At 40.8% G+C, this 22,779-nt stretch overlaps 2 protein-coding genes across 2 annotated transcripts; one reads left to right on the top strand and one right to left on the bottom strand.

The window, feature by feature from the left end:
• Nucleotides 1-4,346: 4,346 nt before the first annotated feature.
• adoa (2-aminoethanethiol (cysteamine) dioxygenase a) lies at nucleotides 4,347-8,867 on the top strand. The gene is made up of 2 exons (XM_038303948.1): nucleotides 4,347-4,923; nucleotides 8,146-8,867. The coding sequence occupies exons 1-2, from the start codon at nucleotides 4,597-4,599 to the stop codon at nucleotides 8,587-8,589; spliced, it is 771 nt and encodes a 256-aa protein (XP_038159876.1). The 5' UTR covers nucleotides 4,347-4,596; the 3' UTR covers nucleotides 8,590-8,867.
• Nucleotides 8,868-14,645: 5,778 nt separating this feature from the next.
• On the bottom strand, nucleotides 14,646-16,662 carry LOC119795748 (early growth response protein 2b-like). Its single transcript, XM_038303937.1, is given in 3 exon segments — nucleotides 14,646-15,945; nucleotides 15,947-16,257; nucleotides 16,361-16,662. Coding segments are annotated over 3 exon segments (1,281 nt in total). The 5' UTR covers nucleotides 16,527-16,662; the 3' UTR covers nucleotides 14,646-15,141.
• Between the last annotated feature and the right edge of the window lie 6,117 nt (nucleotides 16,663-22,779).

The following is a 22,779-nucleotide window of genomic DNA, read 5'->3' as shown; positions in this document are numbered from 1 at the left end:
ACTTTGCTCTGAGACTCATCCTGCTGAACAACTTGGCCTCATGGTAACAACTAACGCCTTAATAAAACTCTAAACTACTAATCATATCTGCTCTGAGTTTCTCTCATCTGAGAAACGTCATTAAATCTGTAGATCAGTGGCGTCCAGAAAAGCTAAGCTGAGCTAAAGGAAGAAGGAACTAACAGTTTTCTGGAAACGGGGGGAAAGTAATAAGTACCCCTCCACCCCTGGGAATGAGTAAAAAAAAACAAATTTTACATTCGAACTGTAAATACAGTCATATCTTTAAATTATTTCTTTATTTATTTATTACTCTATTTTAAAAAATGAAATCGTCTAGAGCTGTATACACTCGTGTATACAAAATGACAAAGATCTGTCTAAGTCTAAGAGTGTGAATTAAAGGAGGTTTAGCAGAATGTTGTTCTTTTGGTTGATGGTGAACTCATATTAAAGGAAAAGTCCTGTCAGCAAGGAATGATCAGTGGATCATTATTGATATCTAAAACTAATACGTTCTCAATGATTCAATGAATTTAACGTTAATCAGTAAAGAAATAAAGGTTCTGTGCCTAAGGATACGTTAAGTTGTATGTTATCTTTATGGGAACAGTCTATGAGATGCATGAACCTGTTTCCATTGAATAGAAAGCCTTCCCTTTATAAAGCCAGATAGATCACATCATTAAAGGACGGACCTTCTACTTCACTAATTATTCTAACATCAACATTAACGACAGATAGGGGTTGACAGCTGGTTAGAAAAGCTGAACTTTGCCTGGTTTTAGCAGGAGGTTTGTTTCTGTGCTGTTTGGCATAACGATGGCGTTCATCAGGCAGAATGACCAAGCAGTTAAAGCAGCAGCTTCATGTCAACGCCAACTCTAAGGCTAGGCTTCCTTTTTGATAAAGCTTCTAGTTAGAGTGGCTCAGGTTATCCTGAGCTATCTCTATAGTTATGCTGCTATAGGTTTAGACTGCTGGAGGACATAGGGACCCCTATTTCATCATTCTGCTTCATTCTGTCTCTATTCTCCCACTCTGCAGAATCTGTTAGTTCAATCTCTAATGTTCTGCTCTTTTTGCTTTTTCTCATAGTAGCTTCATCTGCTGCCGTCAACACCCTTTTTTCTAGATGTTGGAGCTTGGCCTGTTTTCCAGTGTAGTCCTGTTTCTCTGACTGTGACTGGCTGGATGTCCTCTCTTCATCCCCTGATACGGGAGCTGGCTCGGAGCTCGTCTGCCTGTGTGTTTCCTGGACGGGGCCGCCTGTGGAGCTGGTTGACAGTTGCCTTTTGTATCTATGCTTCTTTTTTTATGTCTGCTTCTGTCTCCTTGAACCCCAGTCGGCCTCAGCAGATGGCCGCTCACACTGAGCCTGGTTCTGCTGGAGGTTTTTCTTGTTCAAAAAGAGTTTTTCCTCTCCACTGTCGCTATAAGCATGCTTAGTGTGAGGGATTGCTGAAGAGTCAATGAGTCGATGCAATCAGCTGGTTTTCCCTAGATAGAAAACTTTAAACCAATCTGACTGGATGATCTGGTGAACTGGAAAGTGCCTTGAGATGATATGATGTGAATTTGTGCTATAGAAATAAACTGAATAGAATAGAATAGAATTCAGTTATTTGTGTTTTCTATGCATCCAGAAGAATTTTCCTGGAAAATAAATGTGGTGTGGTTCTACCTGATCTATGACTGATTTGGTACTTTTGCTAATGGTTGGTATTCCTGTTCTTTAAAATGCTCACATGTGATAATAATGCTTTTGAATTATTGTTAATATTTAATTTAAAAGAAAAAATACTTCAGTTTAGTTAAGAAATATTTTGCAGTCAACTAAGCGCACAACTGTAGAAATAATTTGATTAAGCTGCTATTTTTTTAGCATATGTCTATGGGTTAAAAACCCTTTTAAATAAAAAGGTGCGGTCTGTGCTGCTACAGCCGGGGCCCCGTGGATTGATTAGCTCTGAAGCTGTTTCATATATCTATGTAACACACAGCTTAACCAAAATACACCGTTATCTGATCGGCTGGAAAGTCCGATTCAGGAATGCTTATTAAAAAAACCACCTGGTTCAGCCAATAGAAAGGCTTTCCACTTGAATCCAAAGATGTTGCTATTGGCCAAAGCAGCAGTGAGGAAATTTGTTCCTGGCAGGAAAAAAGGCTTAAAGGAACCTCACACTGTGTGGACCTTTTCTTGAAAGCAAACAGAGAAACAAGAATCATTTTTGTTAAAAGGACCAAAGCAATCAAGCTTGAATGATTCCCTTCCCAATGATCAGTTTTTACCTTTAATTTTAGCCTTTTTCTTACTATCAACTGTATAGTCTTAGCATTATTATCACTGATGATTTGTGAGTTTATTAAACGCTAATATTTCCTGCCTGCTGTATGTCAGAAGTGATGTTTTCCTCAGACGTTTATCTAATTAGGACGGTTCTTCTGTCCAGGTATACAGTTATAATCTTTATTTTGCATGTGGTAAAGATTTGGTAATGAATGAGAGCAGCGTCCTTGATCTAAGAACATGGTGTGATATTTTTATAAAGCTGGAGCCATGGATATCTCCTCATCTGCAAACGTCTATAATATAACGATGTGATGATTATATAGGGCAGCACTGCCGCCTTGCAGCTGGAAGGTTCCGGGTTCGATTCCTGGCCTGGGGTCTTTCTGCATGGAGTTTGCATGTTCTCCCTGAGCATGCATGGGTTCTCTCCGGGTACTCCGGCTTCCTCCCTCCAGTCCAAAACATGACTGTTTGGTTAACTGGCTTCTCTAAATCCTCCTTAGGTGTGAGTGTTGGTGCTAAAAGGCTGACAGCACATCAGTCCCCCTGGAACTCTGCCTCCCCAAAATGAAAAACCGCTGGACCACCACTTTCAGAAGAACCTTGCCTAGAAGCAGGGGCACCGCCAGGAATTTGGGGCCCATGAAAGACATTGATTTTGCCCCCCCTGAAAAAAATGTATGCAAACTTTATGACTACTATGAAGATGCACTGAAGAGTATCATTTACATTTTTAATGTCATTTTTATTGTAAGATTTTTACAAAGAATATCATCAAAACATAAAAAAGTTAAATATACATCATCTTTAAACTTTACATTTACATCCTATAAAAATAATAACAGCTTATCTACGGTAAAAAAAAAAAAAAAAAAAACACCGCTGAATCTATGTACACATAAATAGAAAATAGGTTTAGGATTGTGAAAATATATTCCTTTCAGGTTTCACTATAGCTTTATTAAAGGACAGATTATTTTTATTCTGGCCCTGAGAGCTTATTTCTAATTAATCTGTACGTCTAATGACAAACGTGTATTTTTTATGTGTATTTTGTAATTTAATCTGAATATAAAAATCTACTAAACTGTTTTAATATTGACACAGATTTTAATCCAAGCCGCTGGAGGCGACCAAATGCACTGCAGCTGTCCAGGACACAGTAAAAACAACTGGAGCCCATTTTATTTTAAATTTATTTTATATTTATCTATATCTATCTATCTATCTATCTATCTATCTATCTATCTATCTATCTATCTATCTATCTATCTATCTCTCTCTATATATATATATATATATATATATATATATATATATACAATGGTAAAAAGAGGGATATTCCAACAGACTGTATTGATGCTAACTGGCCTGTTCCTGAACATAATGTTGCTCACCTGTCACTGGGAGATGAATGGAGATAAATGGAGGTCTTATACCTTTCTGAGAACACAAAGATAATTTATTTCACTGGATTTTCTTTTTATATTTTGAAAAATATAGCGGGAAAAATCTTTTCTTCTTTTGGGGCACCCCTCAGTCAAGGGTCCTTAGAATCTTCCTAACTCCCCCCTAGAATCGCCCCTAGCGGTGGTCATTAGATGTCCCCTCTACAGGTACAGATGCTACACCTTTAATCACTGAAACTTCCTGCCTATCGCTTCTTTAGCGGTTATATTAAATATAAAGATTAAATATTTTAAAAACAAATTGGGACATAAGATCAAAAACAGCAGGTAAAAAAGCTAAAAAGTTAAGATAACTCAGGGCGGTGGTGGGAAGGCTGCGGAGAGTTCAGTGGCCTGTGTGGCCTTCCCCTATGCCCAAAGGAACTCTGGGAAATGTAGTATCACTGAGAGGAAATGGTGTTTTTATTTCCGTTTTAACATATTAGGGTGGATATTTATATATATATATATATAAAAAAAGTATTTGAAAAATACCAGGAAATAACAGAAATCCGTGATTCTGACATCATTGGTGCCTGCAGAATATTTCCTTCTTGGACTTCATATCCCAGGATGCTTTTCGTTTCTGCGCATGCGCCGTGAGGTCGGGCTGATAGGGGGCGAGACGATGAGAACCGTGATGCGGGAGGCGAGAGTGTGGCGGTGAAATTTGACATTTTAACCATGAATTGTTTTCATTTTCTATAAACGCGGAGTTTTGGTTTCTGCGGAGGTCTGCGGGAGCAGCTCGGCGGGACAAACGGAGCCAGCAGAAGCTTTTTTCGGCTGTTTTTCCGGCGGAGCGGGGGCTCCCTGGTAACCGTTAGAGATTTTTTTTTTTTTTCAGCCAGAATGCCGCGAGACAACAAATGTGCTCTGATCCAGAACATAGCGAAGCAGGCCTCCTTGGCGTTCACAGACTGCAGGGCTGCGGGCGGCGGCGTAGCGGCGGATCGGCTCCATGAACTCATCTCCTTGGTCACCTCCGTCCGGGCCAAAGACCTCAAGATCATTCCGCCGAAAAGCAAGCCGAGCTCCGGAGCTGCTGCCTCTCTCGGCCCCCCGGTCACCTACATGCACATCTGCGAGACGGAGGTGTTCAGCATGGGGGTGTTCCTGCTGAAGGCCGGGACCTCCATCCCGCTGCACGACCATCCGGGGATGAACGGGATGATCAAGGTGCCTGCTGCCGACCTGACCAATCACAGACAAGCTGAGCGCCAGGCGCTCATTCTTCTATGGTGTCAAATTTGGCCCATAATTGTTGAAAGGAGAGGATATAGACCGCGGAGTATTAGGGCCAGGCTAGAGATTTATTTTCTCTTCTATTTCGTGAATAAAGCCGTAACATTACGAGAATAAAACTGTAACATTACGAGAATAAAGTCTTGATATTACGAGAAAAAAGTCACGAGAAGTCATAAAATTACGAGAATAAAACCGTAACATTACGAGAATGAAGCCGTTACAGTATGAGAATAAAGTCATGATATTAGGAGAAAAAGTCACAACTAGATAAGTCATAAAATTACGAGAATAAAGTTGTAATAAGAGAAAGAAGTCACGAGAATAGTCATAAAATGAGACTAAAGTCGTAATATTACAAGAAAAAAGTCACAACGAGAATAGTCAGAAATTTACTAGATTAAAGTCGTAATATTAAGAGAATAAAGTTATATTTTATAATTCTTCCAAGAAGCACTTTCTTTTTACGTCTTTATTCTTAAAATAGAAGAAAAATAAATCCCTAGTCTGCCCTAATACTCCTAAAAACCTTTGATTTCTTATTTGGAAAAAAATTATGTCTGAAACTAATAAGTAATTTTTAAAGCGATTAATCTGTCGGTTATTTTTTCAATTAATCGATTAATAAAATGTACAGCCAATGGTTCCTCGAAGAAGACTTTTTGGAAAATGAAAGCAGGTGAAACTAAAACTCCTCCACGTGAAGAGATCTGGATTATAGAGCAGATTGACAGACAGAAAAGATTTTTTTTTACTTGCAAAATGTTTAGTTTTACTTTTACAATAGCTCTGTCAGCTAAAGGCATGTTTTTCTATTTTTCAGTTTACAATTAATCAATCACTGAATTCGTTAACGATTATTTCAATAATCGATTAGTCAATTAATTGTTTCAGCCCTAGAAAATATGCAACCTAGAAATGAAACTTTTAAATATGTTAATTAAAATAAGGTTTTGAGTGTAACTTAATTATATAGCGGGACTTCTTAGATTTCGTGATTTAATTTATTTTTTTATTTATTTTTCATAAATGTTTTCTTCAAATGTAATCATTTTTAAAATAGATTTTATGTTTCCGTTTTTTTAATTTTCAGATTAAGTTTGGCAATTTCATTCTTATTCTGATTATTTTCACTTCGAGCCCGATCCAAACGCTCTGGACCAATCAAAATCCGGACCCTCACACAGACCAATAGAAATGCGTCTCCCGCACAAGGGAAGAGAATGAAAGGAGAGATGTTCGTTAAAAGTCAATATAAAAGGAATAAAATTTGAAAATCTAAAATCTGTCAAAAGTTTTTTTTGAAGAAAAAAAAGTGAAAAAACAAAATCTCAGATAACAGCTAAATTACTTTCAGACCGTTTTTGATTAAAACCTTTTTTAGTTAAATTTTTTAAATGAATAAATTCTAATTTAGCATACATGTAACTTTCACCAATAATAGAACAAAATTCTCTCCATATTCATCCTTATTTATCCAAACTTTATTGAAAGTCTAAAAACTGAACCTGTTCATCTGGACGGGCTTTAAAATTCTAACTTGAAAATCTATATCTATAGCTATATTTATGCCTGCTGTGTTTTAAATAGAAATATATTAATGAGGAATCCTCCCGACATGAGGAAAACGTTTTAGGACGATTGACGAAGTAATGAGTATAAAATCCTAAAAAAACAAACGCAGTAAACAGACAAATTGAAACCTTTATTTCCACTTTTCTATCCAGTTTTTTGTTGTTGTTTGTATTTTTTTTAATTGCTAAAAGGACAACAAACATTTATAGATTTTAACCAAACAACAGATTGGATCATTAAAGAACGAAAGAGCCGCGTTACCAGAAAGGAAGGGATATTGTTTATATTGTTAACTGGTTTTTCTTTTCTTAAAACCTTCCAGATCTTTTTTTCCATGATGATCTTCTCATAAAACTTTGCCTGTTTCTTCATTTGTTTATCATCGAGCAACAAAAACCTTTTAAGAAAAGGTTTTAGAAGAATAAACTCTGAGTTTTTGGCCTCTGATTACTTTCAGTTTGTCATCTTTGGCTCCCATAGACGCCATGATTAAAGGTTAAAGCATCAGTGTAGAATGCTACGGAAGCCTTCAGGGGACAAAGCAGGATAATTAATCAGAAACCAGCAGGATGGAATAAAAGGATCATTTGAGTCGTCTGGAGGAGGAGTTATACTGATAAATATGGGAGACAGTCTCAGAATGTTCTCAGAAAGCAGTCAGTCAGCTAGTCAGTCGGTCGGTCAGTTGGTTGGTCAGCCAGTCAGTCAATCGGCCAGCCATTCAGCAAATCAGTCAGTTGGTTGGTCGGTCAGTCAATAAGTCAGTCGGTTGGTCAGTCAATCAGCCAGGCAGTCATTCAGCCAGTCTGTTGATCAATCGGCCAGCCGTTCAGCAAATCAGTCAGTCAGTGTGTTCAGGGTTACTAACTGCAGCAGAGACGTGTCGACAAGTCAGTCACCAGGCAGGACTTGGCAGGAAGTTGTCAGTCAGCTGACTTTTCCTCCGTGAGACTCGCGTCTCCACAGCTCCTCATAGGATCACATTCATAGATCTACGAATGTAGAGCCGCTGCTGTTTCTATTCAGTAAAGTTCTTCAAAGGTGGACTGAGCCATAAGCTGCCGGGTTCTTCCTCCCTAAATCTACGGAGAGAATTACGCTCCATCATTGCTGCAAGAAAAAAGTTCAGTAAAAATGGAAATTATAAATAAATTTCAATCCAGAAAACGGTTTGATAAAAAAAAAAAAAAAAAACTTTGCTTTTGTTCAAATCTAGTTTTATTAATCTGATTTTCCCTTCTGGGGGCGGGGCTTCCTCTGGATGGAGGAGCGCAGGCGTGTTTCTATTGGTCTGCTGGAAGTTAGCTACATAACTGCATCAGTCAGTTGATTTTGCTTTAATTTGAGCAGCTCAGGAACACTTTGTTCATGGAATCAGATTTAGTTTAAAAACTAATTTATCTTCTTTCTAGCTCATAACATCCAATGAACTCATATCTACATCTGTTCACTCAGATGGTTTTTAGCCTGATGTGAAGCTCAGCTCAGCGTCACTCCAGGTTACTAAAGAGAAGGACTTCCTCCTCCCTGGAAGCCTGAATGTTTTCATGTTTTTTCCATCCCTCTCTGTCGTCCCTCCAGGTTCTCTACGGGAAAATAAAGGTCAGATGTTTCGATAAGATGGAGAACAGCCTGACGGCGGTCCCTCAGTTTGACCCCCCCCTGGCCCCGCTGCAGGCAGCTGCGCTGTGGCGCTCCGTGCTTCGCTCCGTCGCTCAGTACGCCGAGGACAGCGGGCCGTGTCTCCTCACTCCTGTAAGGGACAACCTCCACCAGATCGACGCGGTGGACGGGCCGGCCGCCTTCCTGGACATCCTGGCGCCGCCGTACAGCCCGGACGACGGCCGGGACTGTCACTATTACAAAGTGCTGCAGAGCGTGGCGGAGCCGGGAACGGGCGCCAAGGTGGACCAGGAGCAGCTGGGAGAGACGGAGGAGAACAAGGGCTGGCTTCTGGAAATCCCACAGCCGGAGGACTTCTGGTGCGGTGGCGAAGCGTACCCCGGCCCTCTGGTGTCACTCTGAGCGGCGCCTTCTGCTGGGCCGGCTGATATCAGAGGACCGATGCTCCTGAACGCTGCGGTCGCCTTCTAGTTGTTTTATCTGCCGAACGATCATCATTAGAAACTAGCAGAGTACCTCCACATGGTGATGCCTTCATGCCAAAGCTCCTTCCTGCCTTATTTGTGAATATTTGTACACCTGAACGCACCCCTTCCTGCCTCCTAAGTGCCCACACTACATTGTAGAAACGCTTCCTTCTCCTGAAGCTTTAAACGTCTTCAGAGATGATGCTTCCTGGTTCGTCTGAGAACAGAAAAGGCTGCTTTTTGTGATGTTTGATTTCCTCTTATTGTGACACGGTCCGGTTCCAGGTCCACTCAGAGTGCTGTGTTACACGCTATGATGGTGTGAAATCCCCGTCAGCATCACTCCTGCCCTGACCTCTACCGTGCCTTCTTGTGTGCCCACGCTGTTTGCAGTAACTGCTGTTTTCCTGCCGAATAAATCTGCCAAAGATGGTGGACCTTCAGCGCTGCTCGGTTTGTGGGTCGTCTTGGAAACTGCCAGGGCTAAAATGGGCTAAACTGTTTCATCTCTACGTGTCATCATTTTATTATTTAACTGTTTAGTTCATTATTTTAAACGTTGTTTGAAATATTTCACAGAACGTTTCATTATTGAACTCTTCATGTTACAATTTAAATGTTTATTTTAAAATCTGAATCATCTTTTACGTAAATAAATAAATGTTCCTGTCATGGTAGAGTTATTCTTCATGTTTTCTGGTCCTTCATTTACCTCAGCGATGACATCACAACGATTTAAAAGAAAGCATTTTCTGACCCTCCATTCTGTGTCTCCTGACCCCCCAGAGGGTCCCGACCCCCACTTTGAGAACCCCAGGATATCAACGTCCCATGAAATCAATAGAGGCACCGTTATAAAAAATCTATTATGGATTAAATGCAGCAAGAATGAAATGAAGTCTAAATAATTCAGTGCTGTATTTATGTCACATTAATACGTCTGCACATGTTTTGCCATTTGCAACAGATTTTTAAAAATACATAAGATTTTTTTTCCTATATTTTAAATATTTAGAAATGTTGAAGTATCTGGTTCTAGAATATTTGAATAAAATAACAGCCCTATCTACATGATTCAAATATATTCTGAAATACATTATTTAGTAATTGACTGTCTGATTAAATAAAATGTCGAATTAAAGCAGTGTCATTTAAAACATGAATGTATTTGAAAATGAATTTGTTTTTTTTCTGAATAAATTCCTGAGCTGATTGATTCTCTGTTTTCCTCCAGGCGCTCAGCCGGCTGCTGCATCGCCATCTGTTTGCTTCACAGGTTGAAATATTTAAGAAATCCTCATCTAGAGCCGAGCAGCTGGTCTGTAGGTGAAGTATGGAGTGAACTTTGATCCATTATTGTTGCAAGCATTTTATATATGGAAATTAGAAAATTTTAATTTTCTAATTTACAAAAAAATATTTTTTTTTTTGCAACAATAATGGAGCAAACTTTACTCCATATAATGTCCTGATGGTTATTAATGGAACGCTGGGACCTCGGTTCGTTTTTAGTTTCCTTCATATGTAAAATTATTCTGAACTTTTTCCATGTTTCTGATAAGTAAAGGACATTTTTAACAAAGATCCCGCTGCTTTAGATCCCGTGGCTTTTGACAGGGTCAGGGTTTGGATCAGAACTGAAAAGGTTCTGGTTCCTATAATAACCTGCCTAAGTGGTTCTGTTGGTGTCAGTATCATGGTTCTCATTTAACTGGACCAGGTTTAGAAATGTTTAATGTTTCTTGGTGGATTTCCTTTCCATAAAATGACAGAAATAAACATGAGGATAAATGCTGCACTAATAAGCATCACAAAGCTGTATTTAAAAACAACATTTTAAACAAACGTTAGTAAAAGCTGGAAATGAGCTGGAAGCCTGTGGATTTGATCCAACATTCATCAGAACTTCTGCTTCATCAGCTTTCAGGTCTGCTGAGAAGAATCAGAGAAGTCGGTTTAGTTTCTCCTGCTGACATCAGCAAAACTAATCAAGCATGAAACCCACCTGGGTGGAAATAAATGAAATTTAACTACAATTGTGTTGAAAGGTCATTAATTCCACTGCTGTGAGCAGATCAGTAAATAAGCTGCCATTTGCATAAAATGATTTATGTATAAAATAAAAACATTCCTTTTCCTTAAATGTATGATCTCTATACTTCAGGGACAGAAATCTTCGTACCATTGGCAGATCATTTTACTTAGCTGCTCATATTAAGAACAAACACATTTTCTACTACTTTAATTTTCGCAGCATAAAACCATGGAGGGGAAGGCAGTATCTCAAAGGGATCCAGAATCTAAAACACTGCTAAACTGATTAAAAAAAGGCCAGTTTTCTTAAAATAAGTGTTTTTGTTTTGGATTTGAGTAGAAAAGTAAAATGATCTGATCAGATTTTTGCATTAGAAATGAGAGAAATATCTCAAATATTGGATTCTCATAAATCAAGGGACAGAATATTTATCTCACCTGAAGGGCAACAGCAATTATTTAAATTACAAGGGTGTAATATTTAGATATTTGCATCATTTGCTTCTCTGGGTGGATCTTTTATCATAACTACTTAATTTTTCCTAAAACTGTCTCCTCCCGGCCTGTGGGTGGCGCACTGCACCGCCTACTGTCTTTCACAGCCAGTGGCTAGTTTTGGCAATGCTAACGCTAACCACAAATTTTCACGAAGTTCTCCCTCATTTTCCTTTTTTTGTTTGTCTTTGTTTTGGCCTAAACCGTGAAAATGAGGCGCACCGATTATCAGCCTCGATTTCTTTCATTTTGATAAACCGATATTTAGATGTGAACCTGAACTCATCCGCTGATGGTATCTGGCTCTCTGAAGATTTGAGAACCACACACTGTCGGTGAACTAGGATTTCCATCAGAGAGCAGAGATCTGAGATATTTTTACTGTTCATCTACATGTTGAAGGCAGGGCTCGATGTTAACCATCGCCCGGGGAAAGTACTTTTTATTGTCGGGAGAGTACAAATTTTATTGCATTTGCCCGGCAAGTGCAATGTTTGAAAAAAAAAAAAAAATTATCACTCAAAATGACTAAAATCACCGACATTCGCTGAAAACGACCCACAAATGTTGCCGGCAGCATTTTTGTTGTTTTGTTCACATTCTCGTGTGATTTTAAAAAGCCGCATGATTTTCCGCTAGATGGAGTGATTCAGCTCTTGGGGAGAGAATTCTGCAGAGCAGCAGCTGGATGATGAATTTAATCTATACTATAATACACACTAGATTAAAAATGATCAGTCAGGGATTAGGAAAATAATAATAATTGTCTGCGCATAGTGTAAATATTCCTATCATATGGCAGTCTTCTGTACAGTGGTCATACATTAAAAAATGTTCATTCAATTTTTTTCTCTTAGACATTGGAGTGGTGCATTTAAATGTTATAGAGCTAAACATGTTAAATTAGTGAGTAGTAGTAGTGTAAGTTTTTAAACTGTCAAGTTTTTTTTAGATTTTTAACATTACGATTTATATTTCACCAAGCACACAACAGTTTAAAGCAAAGTTTAGTTTGAAAAGAATGTTCAGGAAGGATTGAAAAGCATGTTATCACGGTAATGTAGGATTGAGTTCATTATCTGACGCATGCATATACACACCAGGAACCTGGAAACTTACGGAATTACAAAAAAACATTTAAAAAACAAACATGTTTCATTGATATATATCCAAAAATAATATTAGGAACTATATTTATTAAATATTATACAGGGCAATTAAAAATTGTTTCTGGGCAAATGAAATGTGAAAGTCAGTAAAAATCCTTAACGTCAACCCATGGAAGGTGTCGCATGATCTTACAACAACAGCCGGTTTTAGGGATATTTTAGGGATTCTTTTCAAAGGTCAAATAAATCAGTATCGGTTAAAAAATCGGAATCAGGACCTGATTCTTTTTAAAGGTCTATAAAATCAGTATCAGCTCATCAGTTTCCGATCACTTCAGCCTACGGTTGCTGTTGATGCAGAATCCTTTTCGGTGGATGTTGCCATGGTAACAATACATAATTATTTAGGTTGTTTGGAACTATCAAACAATGATCTATATACTTTCAGTAAAATAGTTACTTTTATTCTGCAGATGGACGTTTAGATTTTGTTTTTTCCAGCTTTTATTGTCATTCCACCTTCACAGTACAGAGCAATGAAATTTAACCCATCCCACTGGGCAGTGGGCTGCCATTGTGTGGCGCCCGGGGATCAGTGGGCTGCCATTGTGTGGCGCCCGGGGATCAGTGGGCTGCCATTGTGTGGAGTGGCAGTGGGATTCAAACCTCTATGTTGCTCAAACCACTATAGGCAACTACTCACCATCTCCGGAGAAGAGTAGTTCAAGTGTCAGAAATGGGATTCGAACCCGCGCCGCTATTGGAGACCTTAACTCAGCGCCTTGGGTCATTCGGCGATCTGTTTGAACATTTTATTGATTAAAAAGTTGCAGCAATGATCTTTAAAATGGCCGTTTAATGCTGACCTGAGAGAAGGAAAGGAATGTGACTCCTTTCCCTCTCAGTCAGATGGAGGAAGGAGACGAGCTGCAGGATGCCAGCCACTGCTGAGGGATCCTTTCTACCAGCTCCATCAAATAGTTCAACATTATAGGAACCTAAACCTGATTTATTCTGTCTTCATCTGTGGGAAAATGAAGGAAAGCTCTTTGTTCACATTTGCTCGTTTGAACGTTTTCGATCATAATCCTTGTTTTCAGTGAAACTCTTCATTTAACAGCAGATCAAACTGAAAACCAGAATGCCTTTGATAGGAGGAAGACTTTGATCAGACTAGTTTATGTTTTAAATCTATTTAAATCAATGTTTTACAGGCTGTCATCAGGGAAATTAAACCCTCTAACTATTTCTCATTTTAATAACAATTATCAAACAATAAAAACACACTTTGTTGTGAAATATTTAAACCAGCTGCTGTATTTAATCCTAGAAATAAAAAATATTCTGCAAGAATGTATGAAAATAAATGATCTAAAATAATAAAATAATGTAAATAATAAATAAGGAACCTTTATACACTGAATAAAGTTTGATTTAAATAGAATATGTATTCCAACGGGAAATTAACTCCAGTCTAGTGTGATGAATATCTATGTGGTGTTATCTGTGGAAATAGAAATATCAGACTTTGCATGTTTCTGATTTATACTTTAAAGTACTGCATGTTTTTTTAGTGCAGAAATTAAAATAAACTATGGAGAAAAAATATCATCTTTGAAGAATTAGTATTTTTTTATCACAAAAGGAAAAAAAGCAGCATTTGCAAAGAAAACGCAGAAATGTGGCGATTATTTCCGCTGCGTGAAAAGAAGCATCGATCCTTTTAGTTTGGAAATAATTAAAAATAACTAAAGCATTAATCAGTAAATCATTGCTAGTTAGTATTTTTTTAAAAGAATAAAAACTTTCTGAATTTATGCTGTTTTATCAAGTTTTCCTCTTTGGGAGATTTTCATCTTAAATAAAGAAGAATAACGAAAAAGCTACATTTCATTTCCGCTTATTTTTAAACTCATTATTGAGAGTTTTAAAATGATTTTCAGGCTTTTATATATATATATTTTTTTTACCTTCATTTTGTTCAATATTTTGCGGTATTCCGAGTTTGGCGATGAAACCAAATGTAGAAGAGAAAAACAGAAATCTAAAACAGGAATCAGGAATATTTGATCTTTTTTAAATGTTCTGGATGTTTAAACTGAGCGTGTTTCTTCAGTGATCCAAAGCGCAGCCGCGTCCAGCTCCTTTCAGCAGGTCTGCCTTTAGATCAGTGCCTGATAATAACCAGAGGTGACATTAAAATAAAAAGTGAGTGGGTTTAAACTCTGAGTCACACACGCCAAAGATGACGCAATGAGGGATTTGCCCAATAAAACTTTCCAACATCAAAAACAGATCTATAAATTCAGATGAGACAGTCTTCATCTGTCCATCTGAGTAAAACAACAGCATGTTTGTCTTCATCATCATCCTCCTTCATTTAATAAGCTTTAAAACACAGCACAACAAAAAGTCCACATATTTACACCTTAAAACAGACACATGAACAATGAATGGAGTGACACCGGAACGGATGTGTACAAAAATAGAGATTTACATTTTAAATGGCCAGATTTACATGTTGCATTAGAAGCGTCCTTGAATCGGTCGGTGCACAGAGGAGACGCGCAGCAAGGCACTGGAGACACACTCATCATCAGACACATTAAATGGAATAATAACTTAGACGGTGACATTATTGCCGTTAATTTACATCAACAAACACACTTTTATTCTTCTGTTCATGTTTGCAGACAAACTGCCTGGCCGAAGCGTCCGTGCGCGTCCAGACTGGCTGTGCGTCAGGGCGCACCGCTGCGTAAAAGTTCTGCGCCCCGCTGCGTAAAAGTTCAAAGCGCTTTCCTCCGCTTCTCCGGTTCTTCTCTGACAGCAGCTTCCTGAAGGCGGACCTAAGAACAGATCCCAGCGGATGCGCTGATGCCGCCTGACGGCCGCTCCAACACGGAGCCTCCAGAAGAGGAGGAGGAGGCCGCGGAAGCCTTCCTCTCCTTCTGCCGCAGGTGGATCTTTGTGTGTCTCTTCCTCTCGTCGCTCCGGGCGAACTTGCGGCCGCAGAAGTCGCAGGCGAACGGCTTCTCTCCGGTGTGCGTGCGGATGTGCGTGGTGAGGTGGTCGCTGCGGCTGAAGTTCCGCATGCAGATCCGGCACTGGAAGGGCTTGTGTCCGGTGTGGATGCGGATGTGTCGGGTCAGTTCATCGGAGCGGGAGAACCGCCGGTCGCAGCCCTCCGCCGGACACGGGTACGGCCGCTCGTGGACGGGTGTTTTGCTGGGTCTGTTGGGATACTTTCTGGGCCGCAGGATCGGCCGGAGGGGCAGGTTCTGGGGGCTGTAGGCGGAGGACAGCCGCGGCTGCCCCGTTTCTGTGCCGCCGCCGCCGCCCGGAGCCCCCAGAGTAAAGTTTCTGATAGTGTTGAGCGGAGTCAGAGGAGGGGGGACTCGGAAGGTGTCCAGCGGACACGGGACGAAGGGCTTCCGGTCCGGCATAGCTGCCGGGTGCATGTCCCGCTGGCAGGCCGGCTGGAAGAAGCCCGAGTAGTCCGGGATGATGGGGAAGAGGCCCGGGGCGTCCGAGCCGCTGGGCGGCTTGGGGGAGGAGTAGGAGGGCGGGGGGTAGGAGGAGGTGGCGGACAGGAAGGCAGAGGGGTCCTGGTACACCTCCCCACAGCCGGAGGAGGAGTAGGGGGGCGGGGGGGGAGTACAGGTGATGGTGGTGGTCCAGGTCCGCCTGGCTCTGGGCCGCCATGGTGCAGCTCAGACCTCCGCCGGAGAAATGATGGGGAGATCCAGAGGATGCCGGAGAGGAGGAGGCTGAGGAGGAGGGAGGGGGGGGCGGCGGCTGGGCCACGTTGAAGATCCCAGAAACGATGTTAATGACTCCCTCTGGGTTCCAGTTCCCGGGGTACTGGGAGTCGATGGAGAACTTCCCCATGTAGGTGAAGGTCTGGTTCCGATGGGCCGCGGGCTGAGAGAAGCCGCTGGAGTAGGACAGGTCCACGGAGCTGTCTGCGGAGCACAACAAACCATGATTCACCCACCACAGCAACACACTCTCCTCATCAGCACCGCTGCTCCTCATCAGGGAGGAGAGCAGAGAGTGACTCCCTACCTGCTGCCGCAGTCAGCGGCTCGTAATGCGCCCCCAGCTCTACGCTGGGGAAGATGGCCACAGAGGTGGGCAGACTGCTGGAGAGCTCATCCACGGAGTACACGCTGTCTGGATGCACGAACCCTCCGAGGTTCACCGGAACTTTCTCCAGAGTTTTCGCTGTCATGGTCTCTGCTGTGTGAAGGAGCGGGTAGGAGCGTGGAACCGGGCCGGACCGGGTCACCGCTGCACCGGGTCTCTGGCTGCCTGTGAGAGGATGGAGCTGCGCTTCATCAGACTCACTTCCAGCCTGACTTTGGTCACGGAAGCGGCCGCCCTGATACTACTATGTATATATGGGGAACCTTTTGAATGCACCTGCTACGTCATTACCCAAATATGGACAGGGAGGGCCAATACGGCACGCGCTGCGGGTTCTGATTGGCCGCGCGGCTCCGTGACGATTTCCAAGGGAATCACTAGTGAGTGGAGAGCCCGCCGCTGCAGGACAGATAACGATCTGTTTCCACCTGCTGTGGAGCGACACCGAGGTTCTGCAGAACTTTACAGCCTGGTACCGGACCCAGCATGCAGCCGGAACCGGATCCACGCCACGCATCCGACCTTCATCCTCTGCCGCTCAATTAGCGGCATTAAAAAAAGAACAAAACAAGAAAGCCGAGGTTTGCCTTTTCAACCCATAAAAGGTCGAATCCGGTTGAAAGGACATGCCCCTTTTCCATATTTGGTGATCTATTCCGGAATTTGATCATCGGAAAGTGACGAGTTTTACCGAGCTGTGAGAGAGGGGGGTGAGGAGGGGGGGAGGCCGTTGCTGTAACCACAGTCAAATCAGACAGATTGGTGGAATTTCTCCTTCTGGGCCTGAAAGGCTGGAAACTTGTGACGCTCTGATTTGACTGGATTTAGTTCACGACAAGTTAACTCCTTTCAGGAAGAGATATTTATTTATAGGACAGTGGAAAAGAGAAACCAATATTTCTAGACTTATGGCTGCTGACATCACAAATAAAGAAGGTTGATCCTCATTAATATATTATTTTCTATTTGGTTTAGATTGGACTAGAAAAGTAAACAAATAATAAAACCATTTAGTTGTTTTCTTCGGCTCACCAACTGTTTACAGGAAGCTGCAGCAGCTCATTCTGTAATAGATGTGACCTTAAAGAGGAAAACATGGCTGCCCTCATGTGGAGTCCTCAGGAACAGATCCTGCCTCTCAGCAGCTCTCTGTTCCACGCTCGGCTCTATCTGACTGTGAAAAGTCCCTCTGTGGGTGGAGAGCAAAGATAGACAGAGAGCAGAACACGCCGGGCACCTCGGGTGGAATCTACTTTCCGTTTTGTCTGCTTTTATGTTTGTGTGTTGCACAGCCGACCGCAGTCTTGTTTAGATCTAAATCAAACCTTTCTGGTGACCCCAAGCAACCTGACCTGTAAGAAGATAAATGTTCAGCCATGTGATAAATAGTTAATGCTTTTTTAGAGGAGCTGCTCACTTAACCAGCTGACACAGCTAGTTAAGACAGGCTCCAAACCTGTGGCCCTTTAAAGTGGGAAAAATGAACATTTAATGATGTTAAATTGAATGGACATAGATCTTTATTAAGGGTCTGAGGCGGAGCTAGCACCCAGCCATCCGTAGCCCACCCTGTGACGCACGGCCACCCAGCAATAAACAGCCTACCTACACACACCAAAAAAAAACAAAAAACTTTCCATTTTCTGTAAACTTCACATGAATCAGAGGATGTTCAGGTATAAATAGAAGTTGTACGTCTGTGAAACTTTTCAACCAGTTTGGATCCACAGTTTGGATTGAAAGTCCATCAGATTAATTCAGTTTTCAACTCAATCCAGTTTTATTTCTATAGCGCCAATTCACAACATGTCAAAACAGGCTGATCTCCAACATCTAGAAACAAAGGTGTTGATGGCAGCAGCACAGCTGATATTTCTCTCTAGGATGGAGCTTGGCCTGTTTATCAGTGTAGTCCTGTTTCTCTGACTGTGACCAGGCTCGGACTGGGAACCATTTTCAGCCCTGGCATTTTTTCATCTGCTGGGACTGCTGCTGCGTAACGTCCACACATGCACGAAGCACGAAGTAAAAACACCAAAATAAAACAATAAGCTATATAGAGGCAGACAGGCAGTTCTTCAAAAACGAATTCATGAAATCTCAGCAGCATGTCAGCGTTCACTGCCAGTCTAGGTGGCATGTGGGCAACGAAATGGAATAATGTAAACAGATGAAAAAACCCCATCACGCACAGCAACAAATTTTAGCAAAACATTGGAACATAAATTCACTAAATATAAGAGGAACATCGTAGTTTGGTTTTAAAAAAAGCATTTTAGTTTTATTATGATTCAGTTTGTTGCAAGGATTTTACAGTTTGAAGAAATAGAAAATGACACCATATGCCAACCGTCACAAGGATGTGGATGAAGGAAGGGCTATTTATACTGCATTGTTCTTTAGGGAGTTAACATTGGATTACTTCTTGAGCTCCTTCAGTTATTTACTGTCACAGGTAGGAGCTTCGGCCGGAGAGGAAGTGTTGGGGCCGGTTTGATTTAAGGATGGCCGGCCCTTGCAGGCCAATGCCTGCTATCACATATTACCAGTCAGAGCCTGACTGTGTCTAACTGGATGTGCTGTGTGTGTGTCTAAGAGGAGATTTACAGTTCATTTGATTCATTTAACCAAACTCATGTGTTGAGATTTTATCTAAATGGCAAATATGACAGTTTTTATTAATAAAAAACAAAACTGTACAACTTCACAAATAGATCCAGTGGTAGAAAATAATAACTATAATAATTGGAGCTTGGCCTGTTTTTCAGTGTAGTCCTGTTTCTCTGACTGTGACTAACTGGAGCTGGTTGACAGTTGCCTTTTGTATCTATGCTTCTATTTCTATGTCTGCTTCTGTCTCCTTGAACCCCAGTCGGCCTCGGCAGATGGCCGCTCACACTGAGCCTGGTTCTGCTGGAGGTTTCTTCCTGTTAAAAGGGAGTTTTTCCTCTCCACTGTCGCTAAAAGCATGCTTAGTGTGAGGGATTGCTGAAGAGCCAATGAGTCAATGCAATCAGCTGGTTTTCCTTAGATAGAAAACTTCATCAGTCAATCAATCTGATTGGATGATCTGGTGAAGTGGAAAGTGAGCTGAGATGGCATGATGTGAATTGGAGCTATAGAAATAAACTGAATAGAATTGAATTCAGTTATTTGTGTTTTCTTTGCATCCACGCGTTCCAGATACTGCAACTGGTTGTGCACCAGTTAAACATCTCCAGGGTGAATGATTGCCTCTATGATGCTATTAGTTTGTCTCTCCAGCCATTAGTTACGTGTCCATACATCTAACATAGAACAAGACTAATGAGACAACGGCTGCAGAGTCTCACAGTCACACACAGCTTTCACATTATTCACGGTGGTTGTCAATACAGACTGTCAATAAGAGCAGGATTCATCATTAAAGGTGTCTGTGTTGATGTGTTGGATTGTTTGTAGAGCCGTGAAACAGTTAGAGGAACCGTCTATCCCAGCAATGAATAAAATGGTAATTCTAAGCCAATATAGCCTAACAGGACAGGGAACTGAGGAAGAGTGTAAAGCTGCTGCATGAAGCCAGCGGTGCTTAAGAACAGTGAACTAGTCCGTCCAGGTCAGGCGTCTGGTGGAAGCATGGAGGAGGAGGAGGAGGTCAGACCACATCTGGAGTACAGTAGAAGATGCTGTGGTGAAGAAGGCACTGAGCCAAACGTGATCCCTGTCAATCTACTGTCCTTATATCTACATCCACATTTATGGTCAGGAGATATAAATCAGGACACAAAGTGTTTAGATCCAGGATGTAAGCAGGTGAAATGAGCTTCCTCCATAGAGTGAATAGACTATTCCTGACACCACAGTCATTGCTTCTCCATACAGACGGAAGGGACTGTTGGTTGGATGCCTTCTTTAGATTTTATTTAGCAAATCCCACTGGGAAGACAATCTGTATGGTATAAGAACCAAAATGAAGACTGTTATGCACCTAGTGGTGCCTTTTTCCTCAGCTCAGGAGACGTCTGATTCTACTGATCTAATTAATGGATAGAGCAGCTTTACCTTTTCATAACCTGGAATGAGCATTGGATACAATATAGGTTAAAGTAAGAGTTGTTTAGACTGATGTTAGCAGTGGATAAGCTGGTGTTAGCATTAGATAGGCTACTTTTAGCATTGGATAGGCTGGTTTTAGCACTGGATAGGCTGGTGTTAGCATTGGATAGGCTACTTTTAGCATTGGATAGGCTGGTGTTAGCATTGGATAGGCTGGTGTTAGCACTGGATAGGGTGGTGTTAGCATTGGATAGGCTGGTTTTAGCACTGGATAGACTGGTGTTAGCATTAGATAGGCTGGTTTAAGCATTAGATAGGCTGGTTTAAGCACTGGATAGGCTGGTTTTAGCACTAGATAGGCTGGTTTTACCACTGGATAGGCTGGTTTTAGCACTTGATAGGCTGGTGTTAGCACTGGATAACATGCCAACGCTGGTCTTCCTTTGAAATCGTAACCTGAAGTTGGCTACTGATTGTAGCTCTTGATTCGGCAAACAACTAAAGATTTATTCTACCACTTTTAAGTGTCCTTATTCACCTTAAGCAAGTACAGTACTTAGACTATTCAAATGCTTTTCTACTCTAATAGTAGAATATAAACCCACAAATCCCAACACTTTGGGATTTGAACCCTTTAATACATCATTCTGAAACCTTTGTCAGATTTATAAATGTTTCAACAAAGATCAATAAAAGTGTCTTTAATCCTGTAGCGAATACGCTTTGATCTGAGAGGGAAAATTACTCCTTCTGGAGACCAGAAACTGCAGCAAATCTCAAAATAACTGAATTTTGTTGCAGAGAAAGGAGGTTGTGATGCATGAGAAAATGTAAAAAAAAAAAAAAATGGTTTTTGTCTTTGTTTTAAGATTTGCATTTTTATCTCATTATTTTTTTTAAAAGCTTATAGTTCAGTATAAAAAAAATTCAGCCTATTTTGTTTGATCTTAAAGGGCCAATAGTAAAACATAATATAACAATGAAAGCTCTGTATTTTTTGAGCTGGATCAGTTCTAAGATGGTCCGGATACAAAAAACGAATTAAAATCATATTTTATTAAACTTTCATCAATGGGAAAATATGTCCCAAAGTTATCATTGATCAGGGGCTGTCATCTGACAGCGTATGGAAGTAAATATGTGCCATCAGAATTTGAATAAAAATACCTCTGAAATTTGAATGTTGTATATTAGTGCTTACTTTTTCAGTATTAAAATAAATTCAGAATATATTTTTAACCTAAAAAAATTCAATGTCATTATTTGTACATAAAAAAAAAAAATTCAGTGGAATTTTTTTTACATGGTTGCAATTTTTAGTTATTAAAAAAATTCACATTCCTATTTCAAAGTGATCAAATTTTCAATATACATGTTTTTCACAGTTTAAATTTTCAGTGTTAAAAAATTCAGCATATAAAAAATTCAACTTTTCAAAATTCAAATGCAATATTTTCGTTGTCCTCCAATTCAACTTGCTCAAATTCACTGTCTCAAATTCAGCGTCTAAAAATTCGCTGTAAAAATGGCCAAGGTTACTTCAGGTCACAGACATTAGCAATGGATGTCCGATTCCAACATCCACCTAATCACCTGACACAACCGTCATATTGAAGAAGAACCAGTATCACCCAGGCTGGTGACCATGGAGGCGAACTCAAACCCAGCGGTGAGTTTAATGCTTTCATATTTCTGTACTATATTTTATTTTGCGCAAGAAGTTTGATACATTATCTTAAAGCCTGATTTAAAACACTGGTTTGGGCCGTTGTTAATCTTACACCGTGTAGTGCCGGCATATTACTTCTCGCTACCTCCGAGCACCCCCCCCCCCCCCCCCCCCCCGTTTTATTTCAAAAAGAAATACCACTTGCACCAAGTCTAGAATCTTTAAAGAGAACTGATGGGTGGTGACTTTCTGGGTTGTTTGTATGTTGTCTTAGGTGAGACTGAGACAGGCAGTCGATGCCTACTGTGCTCTTCTCCCATTCAAATTGTAGAAACTATATCAAGCACAAATAAATCTACAATTTGGTAGGTAACTGGTATTTTGAATGATGTTGTAATGACAATAAATTTCTTAATTAATTCATAAATGAAGTCACCTAACAATACAGTAGCTGATCAGAGTGGGGTCGGAACTGTTCACAGCCCCTCTTTGAAGCACACAAGGCAGCCATATTAGCTTACTACATTAGCGGTAGAAATTGGGTGGTGGTGGTGGTGGGGGGGGGTGCTCGGAGGTAGCGAGAAGTAATATGCCGGCACTACACGGTGTAAGATTAACAACGGCCCAAACCAGT

This window comes from Cyprinodon tularosa, unplaced genomic scaffold, assembly GCF_016077235.1.
Source record: "Cyprinodon tularosa strain WSP-4 unplaced genomic scaffold, ASM1607723v1 ctg521, whole genome shotgun sequence".
NCBI classification, from domain to species: Eukaryota; Metazoa; Chordata; class Actinopteri; order Cyprinodontiformes; family Cyprinodontidae; genus Cyprinodon; species Cyprinodon tularosa.
Note: the sequence above shows the minus strand (reverse complement) of the source record. Positions and strands in the feature narration are given on the sequence as shown.